This window comes from Pantherophis guttatus, chromosome 2 (genome assembly GCF_059756535.1).
Source record: "Pantherophis guttatus breed Tessera chromosome 2, ASM5975653v1, whole genome shotgun sequence".
Taxonomy (NCBI): domain Eukaryota; kingdom Metazoa; phylum Chordata; class Lepidosauria; order Squamata; family Colubridae; genus Pantherophis; species Pantherophis guttatus.
Genome location: NC_142064.1, coordinates 280,265,871 through 280,279,389, shown reverse-complemented (window position 1 = coordinate 280,279,389; position 13,519 = coordinate 280,265,871). Strand labels below are relative to the sequence as shown.

The 13,519-nt window shown below is 42.4% G+C and overlaps 1 protein-coding gene across 1 annotated transcript; it reads left to right on the top strand.

The window, feature by feature from the left end:
- Window positions 1-1,494: 1,494 nt before the first annotated feature.
- On the top strand, window positions 1,495-13,140 carry LOC148116018 (vomeronasal type-2 receptor 26-like). Its single transcript, XM_087884752.1, has 5 exons — window positions 1,495-1,736; window positions 4,269-5,072; window positions 7,968-8,198; window positions 10,112-10,238; window positions 12,215-13,140. Exons 1-5 carry the CDS (start codon window positions 1,593-1,595, stop codon window positions 13,138-13,140), a joined length of 2,232 nt encoding a protein of 743 aa, XP_087740878.1. The 5' UTR covers window positions 1,495-1,592.
- The last annotated feature ends 379 nt before the right edge of the window (window positions 13,141-13,519 follow it).

Genomic DNA, 13,519 nt, shown 5'->3' with positions numbered 1-13,519 from the left:
CCACCACCTGTTTTTTCCCACAACAACCCTGTGAGGTGGATTGGGCTGAGAGAGCGAGAGAGAGACTAGCCCAAAATCACCCAGCTGGCTTTCATCCCTAAGGCAGGATATGAACCCAAAGTCTCCTGCTTTCTAGCCTGGTGCCTTAACCACTAGATCAAACTGGCGTAATAGATGTGCTCTACATTGTAATTGTCAAAATCATGGTCTTTCTTTCCTCTAACCCTCAAGGGAGTGTCATCATCCCTGAATCCCTGAACGTGGCAAGCAATCTTCTGCAACATCTTGATAAATCTTGCCTGGAAAACCAGATGCCAAATAAATGCTACCTCTGGAGCCAATGTGTTCGGAGTGACATGCACCCACTTGAGGTGCAGAATTAACTCCCTACCATCCTGGGAAGTTGTGGTTGGACTCTCTCTCTCTCTTTTGAAGGCAGAACAGAACAAACAGAACAGAACAACAGAGTTGGAAAGGACCTTGGAGGTCTTCTAGTCCAACCGCTACCCCTCCCTGAAATGCTTCTGATGGCTGCCATACAAACTAAGCTGCTCTTTCTCCTGCTGCTTCTGCTTCTGCTTCTATTGCCCAGTGCAGCTGGCAGGAGAAAATGCCGCCTTGATTTCACCAAGGATCAGAATGGGGTGTACAACTTTTACCGCCCAGGAGACCTCTATATTGGTGGAATTGTTTCCCTGACGTCAATCTTGATGGCGGTAGCAACCTTCCAGGAGCCTCTCTTTAACCAACCAGTTTCGTAAGTAGATCTTGGGGATGGGTTTTGTACTATTTTGCAGGGAAGCTGCTGTCAGATGCACCCAATTTCCCCTCCACCATGAACAATCCCTCAAGGAAAATTCTTCCGTTGTTTTACTGATTTTTCTTTTGTAAAGAAAGGGCTGAGACCATATTATTCACTCAATCAGAATAGAGCTGGAAGGGAGCATGGAGGTCTTCTACCCCAACCCCCTGCTCAAGCAGGAGATCCTATATCATTTCAGAGAAATGGCTGTCCAGTCTCTTCTTAAAAACCTCCAGTGATGGAGCACCCATGACTTCTGGGTGCAAGTTATTCCACTGATTAATTGCTCTCATTGTTAGGAAGTTTCTCCTTAATTCCAGGTTGCTTCTCTCCTTCATAAATTTCCATCCATTGCTCCTTGTCTTGCCTTCTGGTGCTTTGGAAAACAAGCTGACCCCCTCATCTTTGTGGCAGCCTGAAATACTGGAATAATGCTATTATTTCATCCCCTAGTCCTTCTTTGCTCTAGACTATCCATACCAGGTTCCTACAACAGGTAGTATTGGTATTATAATTATTACTTCTAGTAAGAGTAGCAAGGATAGAGTTAGAAAGGGTCTCGAATCCATCCTGTGCTTGAATGAATGAATTGTAAAAATAATGAATATTAAAGGTGGTTGTGGGGTTTGTTTTGTTTTGAAGCAAAGGTTATATTGCACAGTGGTACCTTCTGTCCTTTGTTTTTGCCATTCGTGAGATCAACCGGAATCCCCATGTTTTGCCCAATATCACCCTGGGCTATGACATCTACGAGAACTATTATGAACCAGGACTGACCGCCGATGCCCTGATGGACTTGCTCTCCACCGGACAGGCAAATGTTCCAAACTACATTTGTGGAAGAGAGAAGAGGCTGCTGGCTGTGATTGAAGGGACCGAGTCCGACATTTCCAAGCAGATTTCCACCATGTTGAATCTCTACAAGATGCCACAGGTATGAATGGAGATGGGGAGAAAAGCCAAACCTGGATGTGTCCCAGTGGCAGGTTTCACTTACCTTTGCTATCAGTTCGTGCGCATGCACACGCGCTTCACTTGCGCGCATGCCATTTCTGCACATGCGCAAAAGCTTCTGCGCAGAAGCTGATCATATTTGATGACGTCCGAGCAGATAGGCAGAGCCTCCCGCTGCCTCTGCTACCGGTTCGCCCAAACCAGGGTGAATCGGTAGCAACCCACCACTGATGTGTCCTGCCCAGGAATATGCCATGACCATTGAAACAGCAGGTTGAAGGATAGTTAAACCTGACAGGGCAATGGAGATCAAGTTTGCAATAGTGGCAAACATCTGTAGGACGAGGGTGAAGGTTCATTCTCTGAGCTTGTGGGTTCATTCCTGAACATCTCATTACCAACCTAGGTAACATCTTCAGTGGAGTTTAGGGGATGTCAGTGTCTATGTTCTTCTGTTTATAAGGACTTCAGGTGTGGGTGTGTCAAGTGAGGGTCTTTTAATGGACCTACTGTGAGTCATCAGTGAGTCTTGTGATGGGTCTTTGTAATGGGTCTTGTGATAAGGAGATTACATCAGGTCAGGGACATTGGGAGGTGAATTGCTGGTGGGAGAAGGTTGCATTGGTTGGTTGAGGGTTGGTGCGGTCTCTGAATTGGCTGTGCAGTTGATTTGGATGCAGTTGATTGGCTGTGCAGAGGGATTTGTAGGCTGGTTGTAGGTCAATGTGTCTGTTGATGGCATTGCTTGTGGAATGCCGGGCTTTGATGAACTCATGAACATGGCGGGTGATAGCGTGGCTGATGATTTTTGTGTTGCTCCAATCGACGTGGTGCTATTTGGTGTCAGTGTGGGACACCAAACAGATCGTGTTATCACCGAGTTTTATACTTCAAAAGAAAAGGATGCTCATTTCCTCATTTTCATTCCTTGGGTAGACCTTGAGAAGTTATCAGTTTGAATTTCAGAAGCAAAAATGGAAGGTCTTGGAGATCTTCTTTCCCAGCCTCTGCTGCCGTACACAAGAATCCACTTTTGGCATTCCCAAAACATTACCGTCTAGTCTCTTCAAGACCGCTCCAGCAAAGAAGAGTCTACCAACTCACAAGGCAATCGGTTCCATTGTGGAACTCCTCTTACTATTAGCAAACTCTTCCAGTTCATAGCTTGTAAGGTGAACGTGAAAATCTTTTTTTTTTTTAAACTGGAAGTCTGATATGAGAGGCAAAATGCACAGAATGAACGTTAGAATGTTCTTGTCCTACACTATTCATTCTTTCATTGTTTCTAAAGAGGTGCCAGTTAACAGAATAAAGAGTTGGATGGGATCTTGGAGTCTTCTAGTCCAACCCCCTACTCAGGCAGGAAAGCCCATACCATTTCAGATAAATGGTTGTCCAATCTCTTCTTAAAAACCTCCAGTGTTGGATAGCACCCACAACTTCTAGAGGCAAGTCATTCCACCGATTAATTGTTCTCACTGTCAGGAAATTTCTCCTTAGTTCTAGGTTGCTTCTCTCCTTGATTAGTTTCCATCCATTGCTTCTTGTCCTGCCTTCAGGTGCTTTGGAGAATAGGTTGACGCCTTCTTCTTTGTGGCAGCCCCTGAGATATTGGAACATTGCTTATAATCTATATGTTGCTTTAACATTTTTTCCAACCATGTATATATTTTTGCCCAATATTTCTTTGCTTTTACACATGTCCACCACATAGGATGATATTTTTGCTAGGCATAATACTTAAAAAGTATGATAAAGGGAACGTATACTTAATATTACATGTTTTGACAGCAGCAAGAATTGTATTTGCACATTTGTACTGGAAAAATGAGGAAACACCTACAGAGAATGATGTAATTTATTTAAAAAAATTAGATTGTGCAGAAATGGACAGATTAACACTAAAAAGAAAAGAAAAGTATAGGAGTGGGAAAAGTATTATTATATAATAAATAAATTGATCCAGACAATATGTTGTTCACTAAGCGCTTATGTATGTAATGTGAAAATATATACATAAACCGTTAAAAAAAAGATATTGGAACATTGCTATCATGTCATCCCTAGTTCCTCTTCTCATTAGACTAGTCATGCCCAGTTCCTGCAACCGTTCTTCATATATTTTAGCCTCCAGGTTTAGAAGTCAGCTATATCTATATTACAGCTGTATTTGTGCAATTTCTACGGCAACTGGTCCAGTAAAATATTTCTTCCCATTCAGTTTGAAAGCACTTATGTAAATATTTTAACTGACTTGTATTAGCTGGGCTTCAGGATTATTCTCTTAATTTATTTTGGTAGGAGCTTGCAAGATTTCAGACCTTAAGATAAATTAGCACCTTGCTGTAGTAACAGGTGAATTGAGTTTGACACCGTCTACTTCATCATCCTGCCTAGTGCAGAAACCAACTACTCCAGCATCTTGGGAGAAAGAACTGCTCAAACTGATAAGATCATATTCTTCAAACATTGGCCTGAATTTTTTTTCCCCCACACTTCTTTTTCTTACTAGGTCAGTTATGGTTTTGTGTCTGAAACTCTGAATGATAAAACCCAGTTCCCATTTATCTACCGGATGGTCCCCAAAGAAGAATACTTGTATTGGGGAATTGCCAAAGTGCTCCACCATTTCGGATGGAACTGGATCGGTCTTCTAGCACCAGACACCGACAATGGAAAAAGATTTCTCCGAACTTTGAGGCCCATTTTAACAAGAAACACAATTTGTGTAGCCTTCTCGGTGAACATCCCCATATTGCCCTGGAAAATGGATCTATTGTTCAATGAACCGTTTCAATTGTGGAACAATATCAGCGTTTGCATATATTACGGGGAATCCCGTCACTTATACAGCTTGATATATGCCTTGCAATCCTTCATTGAAAGGCACATCAAGCCTATCCTGGCAAAAGTTTGGATCACCACAGCAATGTGGGACCTCACTCTGAATTTATCCAATGATATACTGTCTCCTCGGCATCTCCGGGGGTTTTTCTCTTTCTTAATCCATACTGAAAAAAGACCACAAGTTTCGGAAACATTTTTTGGCCCTATGCAAAATTTTGGCCAAATGGTATTCAATTGTTCGTATTCCAGACACCTCCTTTCTGTGAAAGGAAGGGTGAGATGCCAGGAGAATGAGAAATTGGAGACCCTGCAGGAAGAGGTGGTGGAAAAAACATTCTCTCTGGATGGCTACGGTATTTACAACCTCGCCTGGGCATTTGCTCGGGCTTTACACGATGCCTACTTATCCAGGTCCAAGCAAAAAGCAAAGAGGGAAAGAGATCACAGGGTAGTCCTTCAAACATGGCAGGTATTTGGTTTCCTTTAGAAATCCTAAAAGCATGGTTTCAGGTTTCAAAGACATTTTAGATTGTGTGAGGAAGTTAAACTTTCAATTGTCTTCTTCCATTTTATGAGGTTACTGGGGTAGGAAATCCTCCACTCCATCCCCTTTTTAGATTCCTGGGCTGGAGTTCCATGGCACGGTATCAATGACTTGATTCTACTACATCACTGAATAGTTGTTGTTGCTTTTTAAATCAAATTCATTTATTTTATTTTATTTTATTTTTGTTATGGTTTTGTTTTATTATATAAAATATAGAAAAGAGAAGGCAAAAAGTAAGGTTCTACATTTAGGCAAGAAAAGCAAAATGCACAGGTACAGTATATGTGGTACCTTGCTCAACAGTAGTAACTGTGAGAGGGATCTTGGAGTCCTAGTGGAAAACCATTTAAATATGAGCCAGCAGTGTGCAGCAGCTGCCAAAAAAGCCGACACAGTTCTAGGCTACATTAACAGAGGGATAGAATCAAGATCACGTCAAATGTTAATACCAATTTATAATGCCTTGGTTAGGTCACACTTGGAATACTGCATCCAGTTTTGGTCGCCACGATGTAAAAAAGATGTGGAGACTCTAGAAAGAGTGCAGAGAAGACCAACAAAGATGATTAGGGGACTGGAGGCTAAAACATATGAAGAATGGTTGCAGGAACTGGGTATGTCTAGTTTAATGAAAAGAAGGACCAGGGGAGACATGATAGCAGTCTTATTTATTTATTTATTTATTTATTTATTTATTTATTTATTTAATTAATTTGTATACCGCCCTTCTCCCAGAAGGGACTCAGGGCGGTGGACAGCCAAAATTAAAAAACATACAAATACAAAAATTAAGATAATTAAAAAGAATTAAATCACTGGCTTCCCAATTTAAAAGCCCCAAATCCATAAAATTTAAAATCCCAATTAAAAACCATTTAGGCTAGGCCGGCTTGATGGAATAAAAACGTCTTCAGGGCTTTACGGAAGGTACAGAGGTCCGGGATCAATCGTATTCCAGGAGGCAGCTCATTCCACAGGGCAGGTGCCCCCACAGAGAAGGCTCTCCCCCTGGGGGCCGCCGGCCGACATTGCCTAACCGACGGCACCCTGAGGAGGCCCTCTCTGTGAGAGCGTATTGGCCGGTGGGAGGTTATCGGTAGCAGCAGGCGGTCTCGCAAATACCCTGGCCCTAAGCCATGGAGCGCTTTAAAGATGAGAACCAACACCTTAAAGCACACCCGGAAGACCACCGGGAGCCAATGCAGCTCGCGCAGGAGAGGTGTTACGTGGGAGCGTAAGTCTTCCAATATCTCAGGGGCTGCCACAAAGAAGAGGGAGTTAACCTATTCTCCATAGCACCTGAAGGCAGGACAAGAAGCAATGGGTGCAAACTAATCAAGGAGAGAAGCAACCTAGAACTAAGGAGAAATTTCCTGACAGTTAGAACAATTAATCAGTGGAACAACTTGCCTCCAGAAGTTGTGAATGTTCCAACACTGGAGGGTTTAAGAAAATGTTGGATAACCATTTGTCTGAAGTGATGTAGGGTTTCCTGCCTAAGCAGGGGATTGGACTAGAAGACCTCCAAGGTCCCTTCCAACTCTGTAATTCTATTCTATTTTAAATAGAATAAGTTAAGGGAAGGAAGGGGAGTGGGGAAAATGGGGTGTGAGATACAAGGGGAAAGAGAAAAAGAAAAGAAAAGAAAAAGCATTGACTTCCGACTCTTAGTACAGTACAAGATAAAAATACTGCAACCTCAACTTTTGCTTTTACTCATTAATATATAACTAACCATTTCTATAACGACAAATCTTTCTAATTGACAAAACCAAAGTCAAAGTCTCAATTTTTTTTCTTCACAAGTACAAATCCGGAAGTGATATCCAAATAAAAACATATTTTCCTCTTTGAATAAAATTGTGACAGTTCACAAAGATTACTAGGCACAGATAGAAATACATTATTTCCATAGCAGGGAAGATAAAGCAGGAATGGTTAAATTGATATTTTATTCACAAAAAAAAATCAAATTCATATGTCACCCATCTCACTTTGCAAAGCAACTTTGGGGGCATCTAAAACATCAGTAGCAGTATTCCAACATCTCAAGGGCTGCCACAAAGAAGAGGGAATCAAGCTATTCTTCAAAGCACCTGAAGTAGTAGTGGGATTGAATTTTTTTTACTACCGGTTCTGTGGGCATGGCTTGGTGAGTGTGGCATGGCTTGGTGGGTGTGGCTTGGTGGGCATGGCAGGGGAAGGATTCTGTAAAATCTCCATTCCCTCCCCAGTCCAGGGGAAGGTTACTGCAAAATCCCCATTTCCTCCCAATTACCGGTGAATCAGGAGGCAGAGAATAGATAGGGATGGGGCCAGTCAGAAGTGGTATTTACCGGTTCTCCAAACTACTCAAAATTTCCACTACCGGTTCTCCAGAACTGGTCAGAACCTGCTGAATACCACCTCTGACCTGAAGGCAGAACAAGAAGCAATGGGTGGAAACTAATCAAGGAGAGAAGCAACCTAGAACTAAGGAGAAATTTCCTGACAATGAGAAGAATTACGGTAATCAGTGTAACAGCTGATCTCTAAAAGTTGTGGGTGCTTCAACACTGGAAGTTTTTAAGAAGAGATTGGACAACCATTTGTCTGAAATGGTATAGAGTTTCCTGCTTGAGTGGGGATTTAGACTAGAAGATCTCCAAGGTCCCTTCCAACTCTGTTATTCTTTTATCTTAGAGGCAAGGAGTGGCTGAAATTTGCCTTCCATCTCTCTGACCACACCCATCACTTACAGAGAGCTTCATAGCAGAATCCAACTGTACTTGTAAAACATCCTCTTCCTTCATGTTGTTGTTTTTTCTGCCATTGCAGCTTCATCCTTTCCTGGGAGATTCCCACTTCTACAATACTTGCATGGGTGGAGTGTATCTGGATGGGAAAGGGGACCTCGCTGCCAAATTTGATGCCATGAACTGGGTGCTCTTTCCTAATAAGTCCTTTCGGGCTGTGCAGTTTGGGTGGATAGACAGACCATGGAGGTCCAAAGAGCTGGATTTCATTCTTGACCAGGAGGCCGTGAATTGGACCCAGCGGTTTAACCAGGTTAGCTGAGGCTGCTCATCTGATGCCCTCCAACCTTTCTTTCATTCTTCCAACTAGTTGTGAAGTGGATAGAGAGTTGCTGGAGCTGGGATGAAGGGTTGCTTGGGATCTTCTTCTTTCTCAAAGATGTTGTTGGGCTCCTTGGATTAAAAAAAAAGAGAGGGGGGGGCATGGATCACAGAACGGGAAACTTTAGTCAAGAAGTGTATGTGGTTTATCCAGATACTACTTGGATCTTCTTCCTTCTGTTTTTCTTTATAAAGCAAGCTGTGATCGGATGACTGCTATCAGCAGCTTAAGAACAAAACTGCCTGTCTTGGCTGAGTTGTAGTTAAAACAGCAAAGTTACGTGATTCCAAAGGTCAGGATGTAGAACTGAGAATCCTATAACATTTAATCCTGGAAGAAATACACAGTATGCTGAATTCACACTTCAGAGCCATAAGATCAGGGGTGAAATCCAGCAGGTTCTGACAGGTTCTGGAGAACCGGCAGTGGAAATTTTGAGCAGTTCGGAGAACTGACAGCGGAAATTTTGAGTAGTTCAGAGAACCGGCAAATACCACCACTGGCTGGCCCCAGAGTTGGGTGGGAATGGAGATTTTGCAATATCCTTCCCCTGGAGTGGGGTGAGATTGGAGATTTTGCAGTATCCTTCCCCTGCCATGCCCATCAAGCCACGCCCACCAAGCCACACTCACAGAACCAGTAGTAAAAAAAATTGGATTTCACCACAGCATAAAATGGTTGATTTGATTTAGATTAATTCATTGACAGGCCTAATTATTGGGTTTATAAGCCAAGGTAGACATTATTTGGCTTAGATTCCAACTTTTCTCAAGAAATGTCCTTGTGTAGGTTTGAACTTCCCCCTTCTCAGTCCTATTAAAATATATTAGCCTCTGCCCCACACTGACAATTTTACACAATTAGCTAACCATGATGAATTCAATAACCATAATTAAAGAGTACTTGGTTTCATGGAATAGATGAATTGAGGCCTAGCTATTATGTCTCATCAACCTGTGTCCCCCAGCAGATCTTTAGGAGAAAATTCCACAAATTAATAATGGTCCCATTGAAGACAATACTCCTTCTATTTCCCCAGAATCTCCTTCCTGCCCACTTCAAGATGCCCCACTGATTTTCATGTGATGGCTAAGTATCCTTCTGCATATCAGGCAATATATAGGACAATACAGGACAAGAAGCAATGCATGGAAACTAATCAAAGAAAGAAGCAATCTAGAACCAAGGAGAAATTTACTGACAGTTAGAACAATTAATCAGTGGAACAACTTGCCTCCAGAAGCTGTAAATGCTCCAACACTGGAAGCTTTTAAGAAGAGATTGGACAACCATTTGTCTGAAATAGTATAGAGTAGGGGTGTCAAACTCACAGTGATACATTGTCATCACATGACGTATCGTGACTTTTCCCCCCTTCGCTAAACTGGGGGTGGGCATGGCCAGCGTGTGATGCATCCGGCCCTTGGGCTGCGAGTTTGACTCCCCTGGTATAGGATTTCCTGCTTGAATGGGGGGTTGGACTAGAAGACATCCAAGGTCCCTTCCAACTTTTATATTTATTCTCCTTTCCCAGTCCCACCCCTTCTTTGATTGCTGAATTTAATGCTGAATTGAGAAATCATTTTTTCCAAACCCCTGCTCAGTACAGGATTCAGTAAATCATCTTTGACAGGTAATTATCCAGGTTCTCTTTGAAGACTTCCAGCAAAAGTACCAACTGTCTCCACTTAGTTAGCCATGTCCTAAAAAACAAACAAACAATCCAATGTAACCTCTTCCTAGAAAGAAAAAAAGGGTAGGGATGAGCAGACCTGTTAAACAGATGAATGTCTCATGACGGTGGCAACACCCAACCATCTTTGACTGATGCTGCTTCTTCTCAGTCCCTTCCTCGCTCCAGGTGTACCACAAACTGTCACCCTGGCCAAGCCAAGGTGGTCTTGGAAGGAAGGCCTCTGTGCTGCTACAGGTGTATCTTGTGTGCAGAAGGAACCATCTCCACTCAGGAAGGTAGGAGACACCGAGGGGAGAGGGAGGCAGTTCTTGAAACATGGGGAGAACAGTCCATGAAGCATTTCCATTCAGGGATATTTGGAGGCAAACCTGTGAGCCGTGAACAAAGAGTTTCATGGGTGATGGCAAAAAGCCAGTTATTAAAGTAAACTAAGGAAAACTAACAGATCTAGGTTGAAAACCTCGATAAATACGAGACAGAAGTTCATTTTTGCATATCTTTTTTAATATTGAATTGTTTTCTGCATTTATGCAGCCCAAATCTGGTACGGAATGGGACAACTCATCACAGTCATCTCCCCATGACCAACTCTTCACAGGACAACTTGCTGAGGGACAATTCAACCGTACAAAAATTAAATTAATTTTGACAGAACCGTGAGCAATAATAATAAAATTAAAAATCCAGAAAAACAATAGTTACAATAATTTGGATGAAAATGTGGTCACCAATAATAAAAATAACCAAATGAAATGTTTAATACAGCACTGAATTGTCCCGCAGCAAGTTGGCCGTGGCAAATTGGTCATGGCAAGTTGGCGGCAATGAATTGTCTTAGACCTGATCAGGTACATATGGCAACATTTAGCAGAAAAGCTGATTAAGTAACCATGGCTTGTCTACTTCTGTCTGTAGGAGCCTGTCAGTTGAAGACTGGCTCAACTCTGCTTCTCTCTTGAGAGAAGGTATTATGCCTTCCATGAATACAATAGGAAAGTCCTTGAAGAAAGAACTGTCCCTGAATAGGGCTCCATAGGGCAGTTCCTCAGGAAGTGCCCATTGTGTGAAAAAAACAATCAGCCATTTAAATAATAGGTAATAAACAACGCAAACACATCAAGGGCACCATTCACTTAACTGAAGCTGAACAACCACCGTAAAACTACAGAGTAAAAATATCTATAGAGAAGAGCCACGGTGGGGCAGTGGTTAGAATGCAGTACTGCAGGTTAATTCTGCTGACTGCCAGCTGCCTGCAATTTGGCAGTTGGTAGTTTGAATCTCACCAGGCTCAAGGCTGACTCAGCCTTCCATCCTTCCCAGGTCAGTAAAATAAGGACCCAGATTGTTGGGGGCAACATGCTGACTCTCTAAACTGCTTAGAGAGGGCTGTAAAACATTGTGAAGTGATTTAAAAGTCTAAGTGCTAGGTGCTATTTATACCAATGTAGAGAAAGTGTTCTATAAAAACTAATTTCTGTCACCTCATCCTCACCCCATGAAATATGTATGGCTTTACTGGGGCTATGTAAATCACTGATAGTAGGCTGAATTGAATTGTAATCAACATTTGTTGAAAATCTTTAGAATTAGGGGCCTCCATGGATGAGGAAGAGGCAAAAGATCAAGATAATGGATATAAATCACTCACCTACAAATCACCTTCTTGATTCTTTGTATGCCCTCTTTTCTCAGATGTCTTTTGCACTATCTGCAGCTCTCTCAAAACGTATCTGTGTAAGTTTCTCAACCAAATCTCATCTAATTGATCCCACTGGCTGAATCTGATTCCACTACTAGGTCATGAAATAAATATCTACCCCCTGCATCCAGGTTCTCGAGAAAGGATCCCTAGTAGCACACCAGACTTTTGAGAAAGGAGTATGGTGAGACAATGGCGTTTTCAAGTGCCAGGATCTGGATTTGTATAATGTTGAGGGTTAAGCTGTCTGATGATGTATCGGTAAATCTTAGGAAGCTCTTCACCTTTTTGTGACCTTCCTCTCCACTCCAGCCAGCTTATTCCCACTCCTGACTTCACCAAGCCCATCCTTTTTGTTGATTTTGGCTGTTTTCCTTCCTCATTTTTACTAGAGAGCTTTCAACCCATCTTTTTTTTTCCTTTACAGACCTGGATTTTGAGGTACAATATCATAGCCATAATTTATTATTTGTAGACAGTAATCAAAAGGTATGTTTTATTATGATCATATAACATTAATATTTGAGGTCTTGCCTGTCTTCTCCCCAGATGCAGAGAAGTGCACAAGATGTCCAAAAAATCACCATCAAAATAAAGGCCAAACCAAATGCATCCCCAAAAATATAACCTTCTTGTCGTACAAAGAAGACTTGGGAATGATTCTGGCTTCCTTTGCCATCTTCTTATCTTTGGCCACAGCCTTCATTTTAGCAATCTTCATCAAATTCTTACAAACTCCCATAGTCAAGGCCAACAACCAGGACCTCTCCTACATCCTCCTGGTCTCTCTTCTGTTGTCCTTCTTGACTTCCCTCCTCTTCATTGGTCGTCCAAGGGCAGCCACCTGTCTTCTCAGGCAAACATCCTTCAGCGTCATCTTCTCCATTGCCGTCTCTTCCATCTTAGCCAAAACAATCACGGTGGTGCTGGCTTTCCTGGCCACAAGACCTGGGAATGCTGTGAGGAGATGGCTGGGAAAGACTTTAGCCAACTCCATTGTCCTTTCTTGCTCTGGTCTCCAAGTTGTCATCTGTCTCATCTGGCTGGGAGTTTCTCCCCCATTCCCTGAGGCTGACATGCATTCTCAAACCGAGCAGATTGTCCTGCAGTGCAACGAAGGTTCTGTCGCTATGTTTTATGTTGCCCTGGGCTATATGGGCTTCCTGGCTGCCATCTCCTTTGTGGTGGCTTTCCTGGCCAGGAACTTGCCTGGGGCCTTCAATGAAGCCAAGCTGATCACCTTCAGCATGCTGGTCTTCTGCAGTGTCTGGGTGTCCTTTGTGCCCGCCTACCTGAGTACCAAAGGGAAGTATATGGTGGCTGTGCAGGTCTTCTCCATCTTGGCCTCCAGTACTGGATTGTTGGGCTGTATCTTCATCCCCAAGTGCTACATTATCATTCTGAGGCCAGATCTGAATACAAAGGAGCATCTAACGGCAAACAGTAAAGATGGCTTGAAAGGGAATGCAAAATAACCTGACAATCGTCACAAACTTCTCAAAATTGTTTGAGAAGAAAACAAGTTGATTCCCTCTACGTATTCCAGGGAAATTAACTCTGGTGATTTTGTTGGTAGCACTCTATGGCTTCTACCACTGGGAGAAGTGCATATGACCAAATGTCTATAGAATTCTATAAGAGCAGGTTTGCCTGATTTTGTCCTCTTTTGGGGAAGATGGACAGTGAGCAGAGTTTTATTTCCTCACCCTCTGCCCAACAACTGATCTGATAATTCACTATGAAGGCAACATTAAAATGTTAAAATACTTTTCAAACATTAAAATAAATACTTTTTCAAACATTAAACCTTAGTTCATCTGAAAGCATTGTTAAATGTTGGTTGGATTCTATATG